Source organism: Balaenoptera ricei, chromosome 6, assembly GCF_028023285.1.
Source record: "Balaenoptera ricei isolate mBalRic1 chromosome 6, mBalRic1.hap2, whole genome shotgun sequence".
Lineage (NCBI taxonomy): Eukaryota > Metazoa > Chordata > Mammalia > Artiodactyla > Balaenopteridae > Balaenoptera > Balaenoptera ricei.
This window is the reverse complement of record NC_082644.1, coordinates 10,645,805-10,662,460: the sequence shown is the minus strand read 5'-3', so window position 1 is coordinate 10,662,460 and position 16,656 is coordinate 10,645,805. Positions and strand designations below refer to the sequence as shown.

The following is a 16,656-nucleotide window of genomic DNA, read 5'->3' as shown; positions in this document are numbered from 1 at the left end:
CTAAGCAGGACAAATAAAAACCAATCACAATGAGAAACATTCATTGCAACTATAAGACAGAAGGATAGAGACAAACTTAAAAGCTACCAGAGAGAACAAATAAATCTCAAAAAGATTATCAATTACACAAGTTTTTCCACAGCAACCATAGAAGCTAGAAGATAATGAACTAATGTCTTTAAAATGCTGAGAGATGATGAGTTTATCCATCTAAACCACCATTCAAGATTGAGGACAAAATAAAGACATTTTTGGGGAAAGACTAAAATAATTTATCTCTGGCTTACCCTATCTGTAAGAATTTCTAAAGGGCATCCTTTAGCAAGAAGAAAAGAGAACCCCAAAGACAGGAGTGGAGTGTACTTTTTGGCAAAGTTAATTAACAATAATAATAACAAAACCAGTTCTTTTTGTAAAGGTTGTTCTGAATGTCTGGAACATAATAACAAGGAGTATAGGTAGCTAAAGTGTGCTAGGAACATAATCTTGTTCAAGGAGATGGAGGTGCTGAATAATTTTTTTTTATACTACTCCACCTTGATTTTTATTTATAGCACAAAGAAAATAGTACATTAGAGCAAACTTTAAAAAGAAATGAAAGCCTCAAAATCTCACTCTCTAACCATATTGTTTTTAGTTTTCCTTTTGTCTCATTTTGAAAACATAATTTAAAATAGTTGAATCATGATGTATGCATACATATGTATCCTGGTTACGTCAAGTAACATTACCCTATAAGCTATTTTCCAAGTTGCTACATAGTTTCCATATTTACGATCTTTAGCGGTTGCAAAATAATCCATATTTACTTGTCCCCTTTGCTGTTGTTGCTCATTTAGACTGTTTTTTTTTGAATTTTAGAATTTTATTTATTTTTTTATACAGAAGGTTCTTATTAGTTTTCCATTATATACATATTAGTATATGCCAATCCCAGTCTCCCAATTCATCACACCACCACCACCCCCCTGCCACTTTACCCCCTTGGTGTCCATACATTTGTTCTCTATATCTCTGTCTCTATTTCTGCCTTGCAAACCGGTTCATCTGTACCATTTGTCTAGGTTCCACATATATGCGTTAATATATGATATTTGTTTTTCTCTTTCTGACTTACTTCACTCTGTATGACAGTCTCTAGATCCATCCATGTCTCTACAAATGATGCAATTTCGTTCCTTTTAATGGCTGAGTAATATTCTATTGTATATATGTACCACATGTTCTTTATCCGTTCGTCTGTTGATGAACATTTAAGTTGCTTCCATGACCTGGCTATTGTAAATAGTGCTGCAGTGAACATTGGGGTGAATGTGTCTTTTGAATTATGGTTTTCTCTGGGTATATGCCCAGTAGTGGGATTGCTGGGTCATATGGTAATTCTGTTTTTAGGTTTTTAAGGAACCTCCATACTGTTCTCCATAGTGGCTGTATCAATTTACCTTCCCCACCAACAAACAGTGCAAGAGGGGTTCCCTTTTCTCCACACCCTCTCCAGCATTTGTTGTTTGTAGATTTTCTGATGATGCCCATTGTAACTGGTGTGAAGTGATACCTCATTGTAGTTTTGATTTGCATTTCTCTAATAATTAGTGATGTTGAGCAGCTTTTCATGTGCTTCTTGGCCATCTGTATGTCTTCTTTGGAGAAATGTCTATTTAGGTCTTCTGCCCATTTTTTGATTGGGTTGTTTGTTTTTTTAATATTGAGCTGCATGAGCTATTTATATATTTTGGAGATTAATCCTTTGTCCACTGATTCATTTGCAAATATTTTCTCCCATTCTGAGGGTTGTCTTTTCATCTTGTTTGTAGTTTCCTTTGCTTTGCAAAAGCTTTGAAGTTTCATTAGGTCCCATTTGTTTATTTTTGTTTTTATTTCCATTCCATTTTGTTTTTATTTCCATTAGGAGGTGAATCAAAAAAGATCTTTCTGTGATTTATGTCGAAGAGTGTTCTTCCTATGTTTTCCTCTAAGAGTTTTATAGTGTCCGGTCTTACATTTAGGTCTCTAATCCATTTTGAGTTTATTTTTGTGTATAGTGTTAGGGAGTGTTCTAATTTCATTCTTTTACATGTAGCTGTCCAGTTTTCCCAGCACCACTTATTGAAGAGACTGTCTTTTCTCCATTGTATATCCTTGCCTCCTTTGTCATAGATTAGTTGACCATAGGTGCGTGGGTTTATCTCTGGGCTTTCTATCTTGGTCCATTGATCTATGTTTCTGTTTTTGTGCCAGTACCATATTGTCTTGATTACTGTAGCTTTGTAGTATAGTCTGAAGTCAGGGAGTCTGATTCCTCCAGCTCCGTTTTTTTCCCTCAAGACTGCTTTGGCTATTCGGGGTCTTTTGTGTCTCCCTACAAATTTTAAGATTATTTGTTCTAGTTCCGTAAAAAATGCCATTGCTAATTTGATAGGGATTGCATTGAATCTGTAGATTGCTTTGGGTAGTATAGTCATTTTCACAGTGTTGATTCTTCCAATCCAAGAACATGGTATATCTCTCCATCTGTCTGTATCATCTTTAATTTCTTTCATCAGTGTCTGATGAAAGTTTTCTCCATACAGGTCTTTTGTCTCCCTAGGTAGGTTTATTCCTAGGTATTTCATTCTTTTTGTTGCAGTGGTAAATGGGAGTGTTTCCTTAATTTCTGTTTCAGATTTTTCATCATTAGTGTATAGGAATGCAAGAGATTTCTGTGCATTAATTTTGTATCCTGCAACTTTACCAAATTCATTGATTAGCTGTAGTAGTTTTCTGGTGGCATCTTTAGGATTCTCTATGTATAGTATCATGTCATCTGCAAACAGTGACAGTTTTACTTCTTCTTTTCCAATTTGGATTCCTTTTATTTTTTTGTCTTCTCTGATTGCTGTGGCTAACACTTCCAAAACTATGTTGAATAATAGTGGTGAGAGTGGACATCCTTGTCTTGTTCCTGATCTTAGAGGAAATGCTTCCAGTTTTTCACCATTGAGAATGATGTTTGCTGTGGGTTTGTTGTATATGGCCCTTATTATGTTGAGGTAGGTTCCCTCTATGCCCCCTTTCTGGAGAGTTTTTATCATAAATGGGTGTTGAATTTTGTCAAAAGCTTTTTCTGCATCTGTTGAGATGATCATATGGTTTTTATTCTTCAGTTTGTTAATATGGTGTATCACATTGATTGATTTGTGTATACTGAAGAATCCTTGCATCCCTGGGATAAATCCCACTTGATCATGGTATATGATCCTTTTAATGTGTTGTTGGATTCTGTTTGCTAGTATTTTGTTGAGGATTTTTGCATCTATATTCATCAGTGATATTGGTCTGTAATTTTCTTCTTTTGTAGTATCTTTGTCTGGTTTTGGTATCAGGGTGATGGTGGCCTCATAGAATGAGTTTGGGAGTTTTCCTTCCCCTGCAATTTTTTGGAAGAGTTTGAGAAGGATAGGTGTTAGCTCTTCTCTAAATGTTTGATAGAATTCACCTGTGAAGCCATCTGGTCCTGGACTTTTGTTTGTTGGAAGATTTTTAATCACAGTTTCAATTTCATTACTTGTGATTGGTCTGCTCATAGTCTCTATTTCTTCCTGGTTCAGTCTTGGAAGGTTATACCTTTCTAAGAATTTGTCCATTTCTTCCAGGTTGTCCATTTTATTGGCATAGAGTTGCTTGTAGTAGTCTCTTATGATGCTTCGTATTTCTGTGGTGTCTGTTGTAACTTCTCCTTTTTCATTTCTAATTTTATTGATTTGAGTCTTCTCCCTTTTTTTCTTGATGAATCCGGCTAATGGTTTATCAATTTTGTTTATATTCTAAAAGGAGCAGCTTTTAGTTTTATTGATCTTTGCTATGGTTTTCTTTGTTTCTATTTCATTTATTTCTGCTCTCATCTTTATGATTTCTTTTCTTCTGGTAACTTTGGGTTTTGTTTGTTCTTCTTTCTCTAGTTCCTTTAGGTGTAAGTTTAGATTGTTTATTTAAGATTTTTCTTGTTTCTTGAGGTAGGCTTGTACTGCTATAACCTTTCCTCTTCGAACTGCTTTTACTGCATCCCATAGGTTTTGGATCGTTGTGTTTTCGTTGTAATTTGTCTCTAGGTATTTTTTGACTTCCTCTTTGATTTCTTCAGTGATCTCTTGGTTATTTAGTAACATATTGTTTAGCCTCCATGTGTTTGTGTTTTTTACGTTTTTTTCCCTGTAATTCATTTCTAATCTCATAGCGTTGTGGTCAGAAAAGATGCTTGATATGATTTCAATTTTCTTAAATTTACTGATGCTTGATTTATGACCCAGGATGTGATCTATCCTGGAGAATGTTCCGTGTGCACTTGAGAAGAAAGTGTAATCTGCTGTTTTTGGATGGAATGTCCTATATATATCAATTAAGTCTATCTGGTCTATTGTGTCATTTAAAGCTTGTGTTTCCTTATTAATTTTCTGTCTGGATGATCTGTCCATTGGTGTAAGTGAGGTGTTAAAGTCCCCCACTATTATTGTGTTACTGTTGATTTCCTCTTTTATAGCTGTTAGCAGTTGCCTTATGTACTGAGGTGCTCCTATGTTGGGTGCATATATATTTATAATTGCTATATCTTCTTCTTGGATTGATCCCTTGATCATTATGTAGTGTCCTTCCTTGTCTCTTGTAACATTCTTTATTTTAAAGTCTATTTTATCTCATATGAGTATTGCTACTCCAGCTTTCTTTTGATTTCCATTTGCATGGAATATCTTTTTCCCTCCCCTCACTTTCAGTCTGTATGTGTCCCTAGGTCTGAAGTGGGTCTCTTGTAGACAGCATATATATATGGGTCTTGATGCTGAATTCTCTTAGCTTTTGCTTGTCTGTAAAGCTTTTGATTTCTCCTTCGAATCTGAATGAGATCCTTGCCGGGTAGAGTAATCTTGGTTGTAGTTTCTTTCCTTTCATCACTTTAAGTATATCATGCCACTCCCTTCTTGCTTGTAGAGTTTCTGCTGAGAAATCAGCTGTTAACCTTACGGGAGTTCCCTTGTATGTTATTTGTTGTTTTTCCCTTGTTGCTTTCAATAATTTTTCTTTGTCTTTAATTTTTATCAATTTGATTACTGTGTGTCTCGGCGTGTTTCTCCTTGGGTTTATCCTGTATGGGACTCCTTGCGCTTCCTGGACTTGGGTGGCTATTTCCTTTCCCATGTTAGGGAAGTTTTCGACTATAATCTCTTCAAATATTTTCTCGGGTCCTTTCTCTCTCTCTTCTCCTTCTGGGACCCCTATAATGCGAATGTTGTTGCATTTAATGTTGTCCCAGAAGTCGCTTAGGCTGTCTTCATTTCTTTTCATTCTTTTTTCTTTATTCTGTTAACACAGCAGTGAATTCCACCATTCTGTCTTCCAGGTCACTTATCCGTTCTTCTGCGTCAGTTATTCTGCTATTGATTCCTTGTAGTGTATTTTTAATTTCAGTTATTGTGTTGTTCATCTCTGTTTGTTTGTTCTTTAATTCTTCGAGGTGTTTGTTCTTTAATTCTTCTAGGTCTTTGTTAAACATTTCTTGCATCTTCTCGATCTTTGCCTCCATTCTTTTTCCGAGGTCCTGGATCATCTTCAGTATCATTATTCTGAATTCTTTTATCTGGAAGGTTTCGTATCTCCATTTAGTTGTTTTTCTGGGGTTTTATCTTGTTCCTTCATCTTGTACATAGCCCTCTGCCTTTTCTTCTTGTCTTTCTTTCTGTGAATGTGATTTTTGTTCCACAGGCTGCAGGATTGTAGTTCTTCTTGCTTCTGCTGTCTGCCCTCTGGTGGATGAGGCTATCTAAGAGGCTTGTGCAAGTTTCCTGATGGGAGGGACTGGTGGTGGGTAGAGCTAGGTGTTGCTCTGGTGGGCAGAGCTCAGTAAAACATTAATCCTCTTGTCTCCTGATGGGTGGGGCTGTGTTCCCTCCCTGTTGGTTGTTTGGCCTGAGGTGACCCAACACTGGAGCCTACCTGGCTCTTTGGTGGGGCTAATGGCAGACTCTGGGAGGGCTTACGCCAAGGAGTACTTCCCAGAACTTCTGCTGCCAGTGTCCTTGTCCTCATGGTGAGACACAGCCACCCCCTGCCTCTGCAGGAGACCCTCCAACACTAGCAGTTAGGTCTGGTTCAGTCTCCCCTGGGGTCACTGCTCCTTCCCCTGGGTCCCGAAGTGCACACTACTTTGTGTGTGCCCTCCCAGAGTGGAGTCTCTGTTTTCCCCAGTCCTGTTGAAGTCCTACAATCAAATCCCACTAGCCTTCAAAGTCTGATTCTTTAGGAATTCCTCCTCCCGTTGCCGGACCCCCAGGTTGGGAAGCCTGACGTGGGGCTGAGAACCTTCACTCCAGTGAGTGGACTTCTGTGGTATAAGTGTTCTCCAGTTTGTGAATCACCCACCCAGCAGTTATGGGATTCGATTTTATTGTGATTGCGCCCCTCCTAGTATCTCATTGTGGCTTCTCCTTTGTCTTTGGATGTGAGGTATCTTTTTTGGTGATTTCCAGTTTCTTCCTGTCGATGATTGTTCAGCAGTTAGTTGTGATTCTGGTGCTCTCGCAAGAGGGAGTGAGTGCACGTCCTTCTACTCTGCCATCTTGAACCAGTCTCTAGCAGTGCTGAATAATTTTCAGTGTAATTTTTTTCTCATAAAATGAAGTATAAGTATATATTGTAATGTATGTGAGTATTTATTGGGCACTTAACTATGTGCCAGACACTGGTCTAGGCTCTGGGGATAAAACCATTGGGGAAAAAAACTCCTCATGGAGTTTATACTTTAGAAGGAGTAAACTATATATTGTTTAAAAGCAGCAGTATAACCCAAACAGACTTGAAAGAAATACATTGGTAAATAGGAAAAGATACACCTTGAAGATGTGCTGGTATGATGAAGTAAAAAGCTGATGTGGCATTATTAACGTCACATAAAATACTGTTAAAGGTGAAGAGCACTAAAAAAGTAAATTGGGCAGCTAGAGCATTTATATAATGCCTAACATAGGCTTAAAAGAGAAACATGACAGGATTAGAAGGAAAACTGATGAGCCCACAGTTTAGCATACCTCTATTAAAATGGATAGGTAAACAGAAAATTAGTCAAGAAAACATGTGTACCTCGTTTTATTGCACTTCGCTTTATTGTGCTTTGCAGATACTGCATTTTTTACAAATTGAAGGTTTGTGGCAGCCCTGTGTTGAGCAAGTCTATTGGTACCATTTTTCCAACAGCATTTGCTCACTTCCTGTCTCTATGTCACATTTTGGTAATTCTCACATTACAGACATACCTCAGAGATATTGCAGGTTTGGTTCTGGACCACTGCAATAAAGCAAATATCACAATAAAACAAGTCACACAAATTTTTTGGTTTCCATGTGCATATAAAAGGCTCTCCGGGGCTTCCCTGGTGGCGCAGTGGTTGAGAATCTGCCTGCCAGTGCACGGGACACGGGTTCGAGCCCTGGTCTGGGAAGATCCCACATGCCGCGGAGCAACTAGGCCCGTGAGCCACAACTACTGAGCCTGCGCGTCTGGAGCCTGTGCTCCGCAACAAGAGAGGCCGCGATAGTGAGAGGCCCGCGCACAGCGATGAAGAGTGGCCCCCGCTTGCCACAACTAGAGAAAGCCCTCGAACAGAAATGAAGACCCAACGCAACCAAAAATAAATAATAAATAAATAAATAAATAAGTATATATATTAAAAAAAAAATACAATTTAAAAAAAATAGAAAAAAAAAAAAAAAAGGCTCTCCTTGGACCTCCCTATTAGCTTAGACACAACAATATTGAAATCAGGCCAGCTATCCTTACAATGGTCTGTAAGGGTTCAAGTGAAAGGGAGAGTTGCACATCTCTCACTTGAAATGAAAAGCTAGAAATGATCAAGCTTAGTGAGGAAGGCATGTTGAAAGTCGAAACAGGGGAAAAGTTAGGCCTCTTGAACCAAACAGTTAGCCAAGTTATGAATGCAAAGGGAAAGTTCTCGAAGGAAATTAAAAGTGCTATTCCAGTGAACACACTAATGATAAGAAAGTGGAACAGCCTTATTGCCAATATAAAGAAAGTTTTAGTGGTCTGGATAGAAGGTCAAACCAGCCACAACATTCCCTTAAACCAAAGCCTAGTCCAGAGCAAGGCCTTAACTCTCTTCAATTCTATGAAGGCCGAGAGATGAGGAAGCTGCAGAAGAAAAGTTTGAAGCTAGCAGACATTGATTCATGAGATTTAAGGAAAGAGGCCATCTCTATAACATAAAAGTGCAAGGTGAAGCAGCAAGTGCTGATGTGGAAGCTGCAGCAAGTTATCCAAAAGACCTAGCTAAGATAATTCATGAAGGTGGCTGCACTGAACAACAGATTTTCAATGTAGATGAAAGTCTTATATCGGAAGAGGGTGCCACCAGGACTTTCATAGCTAGAGGGGAGAAGTCAGTGCCTGGCTTGAGAGCTTCAAAGGACAGGGTGTCTCTCTTGTTAGGGGCTAATGTAGCTGGTGAGTTTTAAGTTGAAGCTAATGTTCATTTACCATTCTGAATTATGCTAAATCTACTCTGCCTGTGCTCTCTAAATGGAAAAACAAAGTCTGGATGACAGCACAACTGTTTACAACATGGTTTACTGAAGCCCACTGTTGAGATCTACTGCTCAGAAAAGAAAAGATTCCTTTGAAAATGTTATTGCTTATTGACAATGCATCTGGTCACCCAAGTGCTCTGATGGAGATGTACAAGATTAATGTTGTTTTCATGCCTGCCTACCCAACATCCACTCTGCAGCCCACAGATCAAGGAGTAATTTCAACTTTCAAGTCTTTATTATTTAAGAAATACACTGTTTTGTTTTGTTTTTTGTCACACGCTGCTCAGCTTGTGGGATCTTAGTTCCCCTACCAGGGATTGAACCCAGGCCACTGCAGTGAAAGCACCAAGTTCTAGCCACTGGACCACCAGGGAATTCCCATAAGAAATTACACTGTTTGAGGCTATAGCTGCCATAGATAGTGATTCCTCTGATGGACCTGGGCAAAGTCAATTGAAAACCTTCTGGAAAGGATTCACCATTCTGGATGCCATTAAGAACATTCATGATTCATGGGAAGAGGTCAAAATATCAACATTAACAGGAGTTTGAAAGAAGTTGATTTCAACCCTCATGGATGACTTGGAGGGCTTTAAGACTTCAGTGGAGGAAGTAACTGCAGATATAGTGGAAGTAGCAAGAGAACTAGAATTAGAAGTGCAGCCTTAAAGATGTGACTAAATTGCTACAATCTCATGATAAAACTTTAATGGATGAGGAGTTGCTTTTTATGGGTGACCATGAACAAACTGATTTCTCAAGGTGGAATCTACTCCTGGTGAAGATGCTGTGAAGATTGTTGAAATGACAACAGAGGATTTAGAATATTATATAAACTTAGTTGATAAAGCAGTGGCAGGGTTTGAGAGGATTAGCTCCAGTTTTGAAAGAAGTTCTACTTTGGGTAAATGCTATCAAACAGCATTGCCTGCTACAGAGAAATTGTTCATGAAAGGAAGAGTCAATGGATGAGGCACACTTCACTGTGGTCTTATTTTAAGAAATTGTCATGGCCACCCAGCCTTCAGCAGCCACCCACCCTGATCAGCCAGCAGCCTTCAACACCGAGGCGAGACCCTCCACACAAAAAGAGTACAACTCACTGAAGGCTCAAGTGATGGTTGGCATTTTTTAGCAATAAAGTATTTTTTAATTAAGGTATGAACATTGTTATTTAGACACTTATGAGTAAATATCGCATACTTATTCAACTACATTATAGTGTAAACATAACTTTTATATGCACTGGGAAACAAAATTATCCCCATGACTCACATTATTGTGGTATTTGCTTTATTGTGGTGGTCTGGAACTAGACTTACAATATCCCTGAGGATGCCTATATAGAAGATTTGAACAACACAACTAATAAAGTTGATCTAATACATATAGAAAATTTTGTACCCAACAAATAGAGAGTAAGCATTATTTTTGAGCACACAAGGAATACTTTAAAAAATGGACTGTGTCCTAAATCACAAAAGAAGTCCCCAAAGTTTAAGGTAACCAGAATCAAATAGACCACATTCTATGACCACAGTAACTAAACTTGAAATCAACAATAAAGAGAAGTTTTAAAAAAACTCATCTGAATAGAAACTAAAAAACTCACTCATAGGTTAACGAGGAAGCTTGAAAACAGCCAGCAAAGTAAACATGAAAGTAGGTAGAAGGAAGAGCATATTAAATATAAAAACAGAAATTAATAAAATGGGGGGGAAAGATTAACACTTTCCTAATTGTATATTGTGATGACCAATGATAGGATGAGCGAAATTGGCCAAGAAGAATATAGGTATTATTTGAGCCTCTATTCCTATTCATGGTTTATTTTCTATATTAGTAATCTTTTTCTTTAGAAGGTATCCAATATGAGCTAATAAGACTATAGAACTCAAAGTATAGAACATAAATTTGTTGTCAAATTTTCAGTAGTGTGTCTTTTCCATACAGCAAGAAAATTAACTATAGAACTGTGTAAGTGAAAATATCAGACTTGTAGAATTATTTTACTATTTATTTTGTTTAAAAGATTTTATAATGGCCTTTAATAGAAAATTCTATTTATATATGTAAGATATTTTTCTTTCTCTTCTTGTAGGTTCCTCAAATGAGTCGTCCAGACCTGATTGTCTTTCTGATGAAATACCTGATGGCTCTCATAGTTGGTATTCCTTCCATCTTTTGGGTTGGAAGCAAAAAGACATGCTTTGAATGGGCCAGTTTTTTTCATGGTCGTAGGAAAAAAGAGTAAGTTGAAGTAACTTATCATGGTGTTCACAAACTTCACATTTACGCAATTTTTTTGTGTTTCCTGTGTTAAAATAATTTGGATTTGAAGGAAGTATTCCAAAAAGATTGTAACCTCAGCTTCCAACAGTTATGATTAAACCTTAAATCACAGTTAAAAACTTATTCAGAAAAGATAGCCAAGTAGAACCAGGCTTAAGGCCTATTCCTTACTAATTCAGAATATTTGAGGGAAGACCAATCTTTATTTTAAAAAATCCAAATTATAATCTTCTTAAAATTAAAAACAAATTAATGATTCTATATATATTCTTATTTGATCTTCTTGACATTTCTCTGAGGACTGGTGTGTATTATCATCTCAGTGTTACAGATGAGAAAACTGAGGCACAGAGAGGTTAAGTGCCTTGGCTGAAGTCACATAGGTATTAGATTAGACTTCCATTTCCAACTGTCCATCGTTCTTCCAGGTTATACCATAAATTATTTAAAGAGATAGCATGTTATTCCATTCTCATGTGGTACACGTTAAAGCCAAAATAGTAAAATGATATTAGTAGATAAAATGGAATATGTTAAAGAAATTATTTTAATTCATAGTTGGCCACATTGCATATTAGAGTGTCATGGTAAAATATAAGATTTGCCAAAGCAGTCTTCTCAGGGCATATTTGAGGAATCTTAAATTATTTGACCCCATAATTAAGAAAACAAAACAAAACAAAATAAGACCCTGCAGTATTCACAAAGGAACAAACGACTTCAAAGTTTTTACTAAGTATAAGTATTATATGTATACTGTATTTGAATTATCACAAATTCTAAGTTAGTGGAGTCTGTATTCTTATGATTTTACTTAACCTAAGTTCCATGGAAAATGGATTTGGTGGGATAGTCTGTAAAACTCTTAAGATTATATTTAAAATGTTATTGTGTCTTGTATGGGTTAATGTACTTTTTTAATACAACTTAAAGTACTGCATTAGCAGGATCTGTATTTTCTAAAATACCAGTAATTAGCAGCTTCTGTTACACGGATTAGATTGAGATTTTTAAAAATCACAGTTTTAAAATGTACATTTCTTATTACCATATCTGAGACTACTGCTAGTAATATCAGATAATGCATTACCCCTTTAAATACAGTTTCATAGGGCAGAGAAGGAAAGAAGGGGAAAGATGAATTCAGCAACAAAAATGTATTTCCTAAGAATTCATCCTTTGAGAAGGTCTTTAATGAATGTTTACTGTGTGCATTGAACTATATTGGGATGCCAAGGATTCAGTAGCATACAAAACAGGCCAAGTCCTTGCTTTTTGTGGAACATCCTTCCTTGGGGGATTTATCTGTATATTTTTTGAAATTTTAAAATATATTTTAATCACAGTAAAACATAATTCTGAGGGTTTGAATTAAACATTCCTGGTCACCTCCGGACCATACACAAACAATTCTGTAATACAACAATTCTGTTGTACTAGAAACTCCAGATAGAGCTAAGCCCAAGCTACCCTTTTGGGGAATTTTCCTAGTTATTTGGGGGATCCTGGTTGGGTCAGAATCCTTCTGAAACTGGCTAGAACTCCCAAGAACCCTTCTATTTGGTTTTCTGGAACCATGGACCACCCCGCAACCCAACAAAGTCATTGTGACCCTCCAAGCTGGGACTGTGCTCTGGGCTAGAGTGCCACTCTTCAAGAGTGTGAGCACCCTACAGCCATTTCTAGCATTTGTCTGGTTGAGCCTTTGAGAAATGACTATAGAGTAATCATAATAATGGTTACCAGTTAATTGAGCACACTTAATACTCCAAGCACTGTCCTAAGCATTTTACGTATTATTAAATCATTTAATCCTCTAAACAGCCTTGTGAGGGAGATCGTCATTTTACAGATAAGAAACTGAGGCATAGAACCAAGGTTTAATAGCTAGTGAATGGCAGAATTGAGATTCACACCCAAGCAGTCTGACTCTAGCCTCTAGTCTGCTCTTAACCCCTGTGTTATACTGTGTGTCAAAAGACTGGCTTCTAAAATTATGCCAATCAAATTAGTGTTCTTCCTCTGAGTGAGGCCACATTTAAGACTGTGCTTATGCTAATATTTCTGACACTGATTGAAATATTTTTAGAAATCTTTTGGAATTATCTGGGTGACAGCACTTAATTTCTCTGGACCTCTGTTTTCTTATTTGTAAAATGAGGGGACAGACCTTCACCATTTGAAGGTGGATTAAATTTTTGGAATGACCAGAAGTCAGTTTGAACCAATTTTTAAAAATAAGTTTAGAAAACAAATTCAGCAATCCAGAGTGACTTGGGATGTATGTATATATGAATAGGGCCATTGATAACACAAGAACAAATGTTGTTTTAACTATCTTTGAGTTGTTCTTTTTTCTATTTAGTTTTTGACATTTTGTTTTTATCATATACGTAAACATTATGTTTTATCATTACTTTATGATTGTCTTGGAAGCCATTTAAACTTAGGTTTGATCCCCAACTGCTGTTTTTTTTTTTAAACATCTTTATTAGAGTATAATTGCTTTACAGTGGTGTGTCAAAGTTTCTGCTTTATAACAAAGTGAATCAGTTATACATATACATATGTCCCCATATCTCTTCCCTCTTGCATCTCCCTCCCTCCCACCCGCAACTGCTGTTTTGTTGTATGACTTTTGGAAAGTCCTTTAATCCCTTAGAACCTCAGTTTCTTCATCTATAAAATGGGGATCACAATATTTATTCTTAATGGACATCTAATATCTTTTTAGGACTTAATCTCTATAATAAAAACATTATTAAGAAAGATTAAAGGAGAGTATATGTAAAATACCTGTCACAATGCAGGTACTCAACAAATATTAGTCTTCTTTCAGCCCTTCTACCCCAGCACTAAAAACAACAACGGCAGTAACAACAATGATCTTTTTGTAATTCGAAAACTTAGAATATATGCACTTTTGCAATTTATGATCCAATCTTTACATGTTGGAGGGTTTTTTTTAAATGAAATTGTCTAATTTTAACTTTATGTATGATTCTCATAGTCATTATTTACACAAACTGATACACTGACCTTTGTAACTATTTAATTGGCTTTTTTATTAATTACCACTTTGTTCATCATCATGAACATCTGTCTGCTTTTAACCCTTTCATAGCAGTTAAAAACTTTTGCTCTGGACATAATTCATCCCCTTAATTCTTTTTTCCTAAGCCTTTAATGTGTCTGGGACTTAATTGTATGCTTGCTTAAATTAATTTTTCGTATGTTTTGTTCTAGTTATGATCATTCATGTTTATTCCAGCACTAGACAAATGCTCTGTCATAAAGTCAACTTGTAACCTTAAAACAACTGCTCTTACAAATTAAAAAATGTGTCTATGCTATGATGAGGCCTCTACTACTTCCATAAACCATGCAAGAAAATAGTATTTCTACTTTATAGTAGTACCTTTGTAATATTTCAGTGTCCTTGAGAATGATAAATTTCTTTAGCTGAAAGGGACTTTTTAGAAATGATGAAATTGTATATCTTCATTTTATAGATGAGGAAAATTAAGAAAAGGGGATAGTGACTTGCCTAAGGTTACATATTTATTGACAGAGTTGGAACTAAAATCCTGATTTCCTTATTCTAATACGAACCTCTTTCTATCATACCACTTTTGGGAACAGACTGACACAGATTTTTGTTATATTCTCTCTTCGGTCAACAATGTTACCTTATATCTGTCCTAAAGACATTATTTGGGAAGAAATTAATTTCAAGAATAACATCAGTTTGTCAAAAAAGTAGAGCTGTTAGTCTGTATCTTAAACTTAGTATTTTGTTGTCTAGGATAGTGAATGAGAGTCGACAGGTGCTCCAGGAACCTGATTTTGCTCAGTCCCTCCTGAGGGATCCAAATACTCCTATTATAAGAAAATCAAGAGGAACTTCCACTCAAGGAACATCCACACATGCTTCCTCAACTCAGCTGGCCATGGTGGATGATCAGAGAAGCAAAGCAGGGAGTGTCCACAGCCAAGTGAGCAGCTACCATGGCAGCCTCCACAGATCCCGTGACGGCAGGTGAGTTTTATTGGTAGCTTAGTTTATTTTGTGTGCTGAATTAGAGTCACATGGCGAGTAGCCAATGTGACTACTACTATTGGAAGAGTAGCCAATTCTGAAAAAGAAGTTGATCATTATTAACATTTTTGAACTTTCCTAGGTACAGTTGTCCCAGCTTATGGTCAGACTTAATGCCAGTCAGAGGAGTTTAGAGTTCAGACTCGATGCAGCAAGCAATATGGAGTCATTGACGGGTATTACTGATCAGGGAGAAGGCAGGGTAAAAATGGTTATTTTAGTAAGATTAATTTGGCAGACAGTTATGGGATACCTACCATGTCAGGCATTGTGCTAGGCTCTGGGAATACAAAGATGATTTAGGCATGATCTTTGTTCTTAATAAGCTCAAGAAAGATAGTGTAGTCATTACTCGTGTTGTGGTTAAAAGCTTGGAGTCTGGAATGATAAGCCTCAGTTTCCTCATCTGTAAAATGGAAATAGTAATAATATTTGCCCCTTTAGCAATGTTGTAAAAAATAAATGAGATAATGTACCTAATTGTTTGGAACAGTGCCCTTCTCAGTAAGTGCCTGATATCAACTTTTATTATCATTATTATAAGTTAATAATTAAAGTAAAATGCAAATATAATGGTATAGTCCAGAGGTTGGCAAACTTTTTCTATAAAGAGCCACGTAATAAATAACTTTAGTCTTTGTGGGTCATATGGTCTTTGTTGGCAACTATCCATTTCTGCTGTTGTAACATGAAAGCAGCCATGGACAATATGTAGTCAAAATGGGAATGGCTGTGTTCCAGTAAAACTATTTACAAAAATAGCAAGGGGCCTCATTTGACTGGCAGACCATAGTTGGCCAACCCCTGTTTAGTAGCTTGGACGAGGGGATGATTAATTCTGGTGGGGAAGGGGATGGGAAAAAGCTTCACAGGGAATGTTTGAGAGTGGGCTGGATGTGCTTTCCTGTTAAATTTGATGGTGGAGACACTAGAATTAGAAACTTCTTAGGAGCTTTGCATTAATTCAGCTGAGAGATGATGAAGGCTTATGGAAGAACAGTGGCAGTGGCAAGAGAGGAAGAGCTGATCTGAAGGATATTTAAAAAGAAGAAATGAAGTGATAGGAATTGGAGATGGACTAAAAGCAATTGGGGAGAAGGAATGTGCCAAAGATTTTTTTTTTAAGGTTTCTAGTTTGGGAAACTGAAAGAATGAAAATTATAATGCCTGAAATTCTTTGTTCACTTTGAAACATCTCTGTTTCTACAGCTGTCCTGTATCCTTCCAGTCTCATTCCAGCCTTTCTCTCAGTGTTCCCTGTCCTCCTAGTATAGGATATGATTCCTATACTTACTGTCTTTTTAGTCCTTCTGGTTTGTCCTCTCAACTTGCTTTCTTTCACCTTCTAACTTGGTCAGCTACCCTATGTTTTAAAAAGGAGCAGCCTTTCTTTGACTATCATATATTTTCTATCTTTATCCATTTCTTTTTCTTTTCCTTGCCAGATTTTTGAAATGAATATCCTGAATATTTCCGTTCTGCCAATTGCATCCTTCATTCCTTGTATTTCTAGTCTTTTTCACCTTCTTGCCCACTTCTAACATCACCAATGACCTGTTTTTTAATCACATTCAAAGATCTTCTCTTTCCTGCCTTTTCCTTCCATTCAGCACTCCTAAATAAAAAGCATTCTTCTAAGTGCTAGGGACACAGAGATGGAAGACAGAAGAGTAAACAGTCAGTTATAATATACT

General features: G+C 36.8%; 1 protein-coding gene across 3 annotated transcripts in view; it reads left to right on the top strand.

Annotated features, from left to right (window-relative positions):
- FZD3 (frizzled class receptor 3) overlaps positions 1-16,656 on the top strand; it is a 95,504-nt gene that overhangs the window by 74,302 nt on the left and 4,546 nt on the right. For all 3 annotated transcript variants that reach the window (XM_059926211.1, XM_059926210.1, XM_059926212.1), the window contains 2 exons: positions 10,673-10,821; positions 14,669-14,902. In XM_059926211.1, the coding sequence (XP_059782194.1) occupies positions 10,673-10,821; positions 14,669-14,902 (383 nt within the window). The remainder of the gene's footprint in view (positions 1-10,672; positions 10,822-14,668; positions 14,903-16,656) is intronic.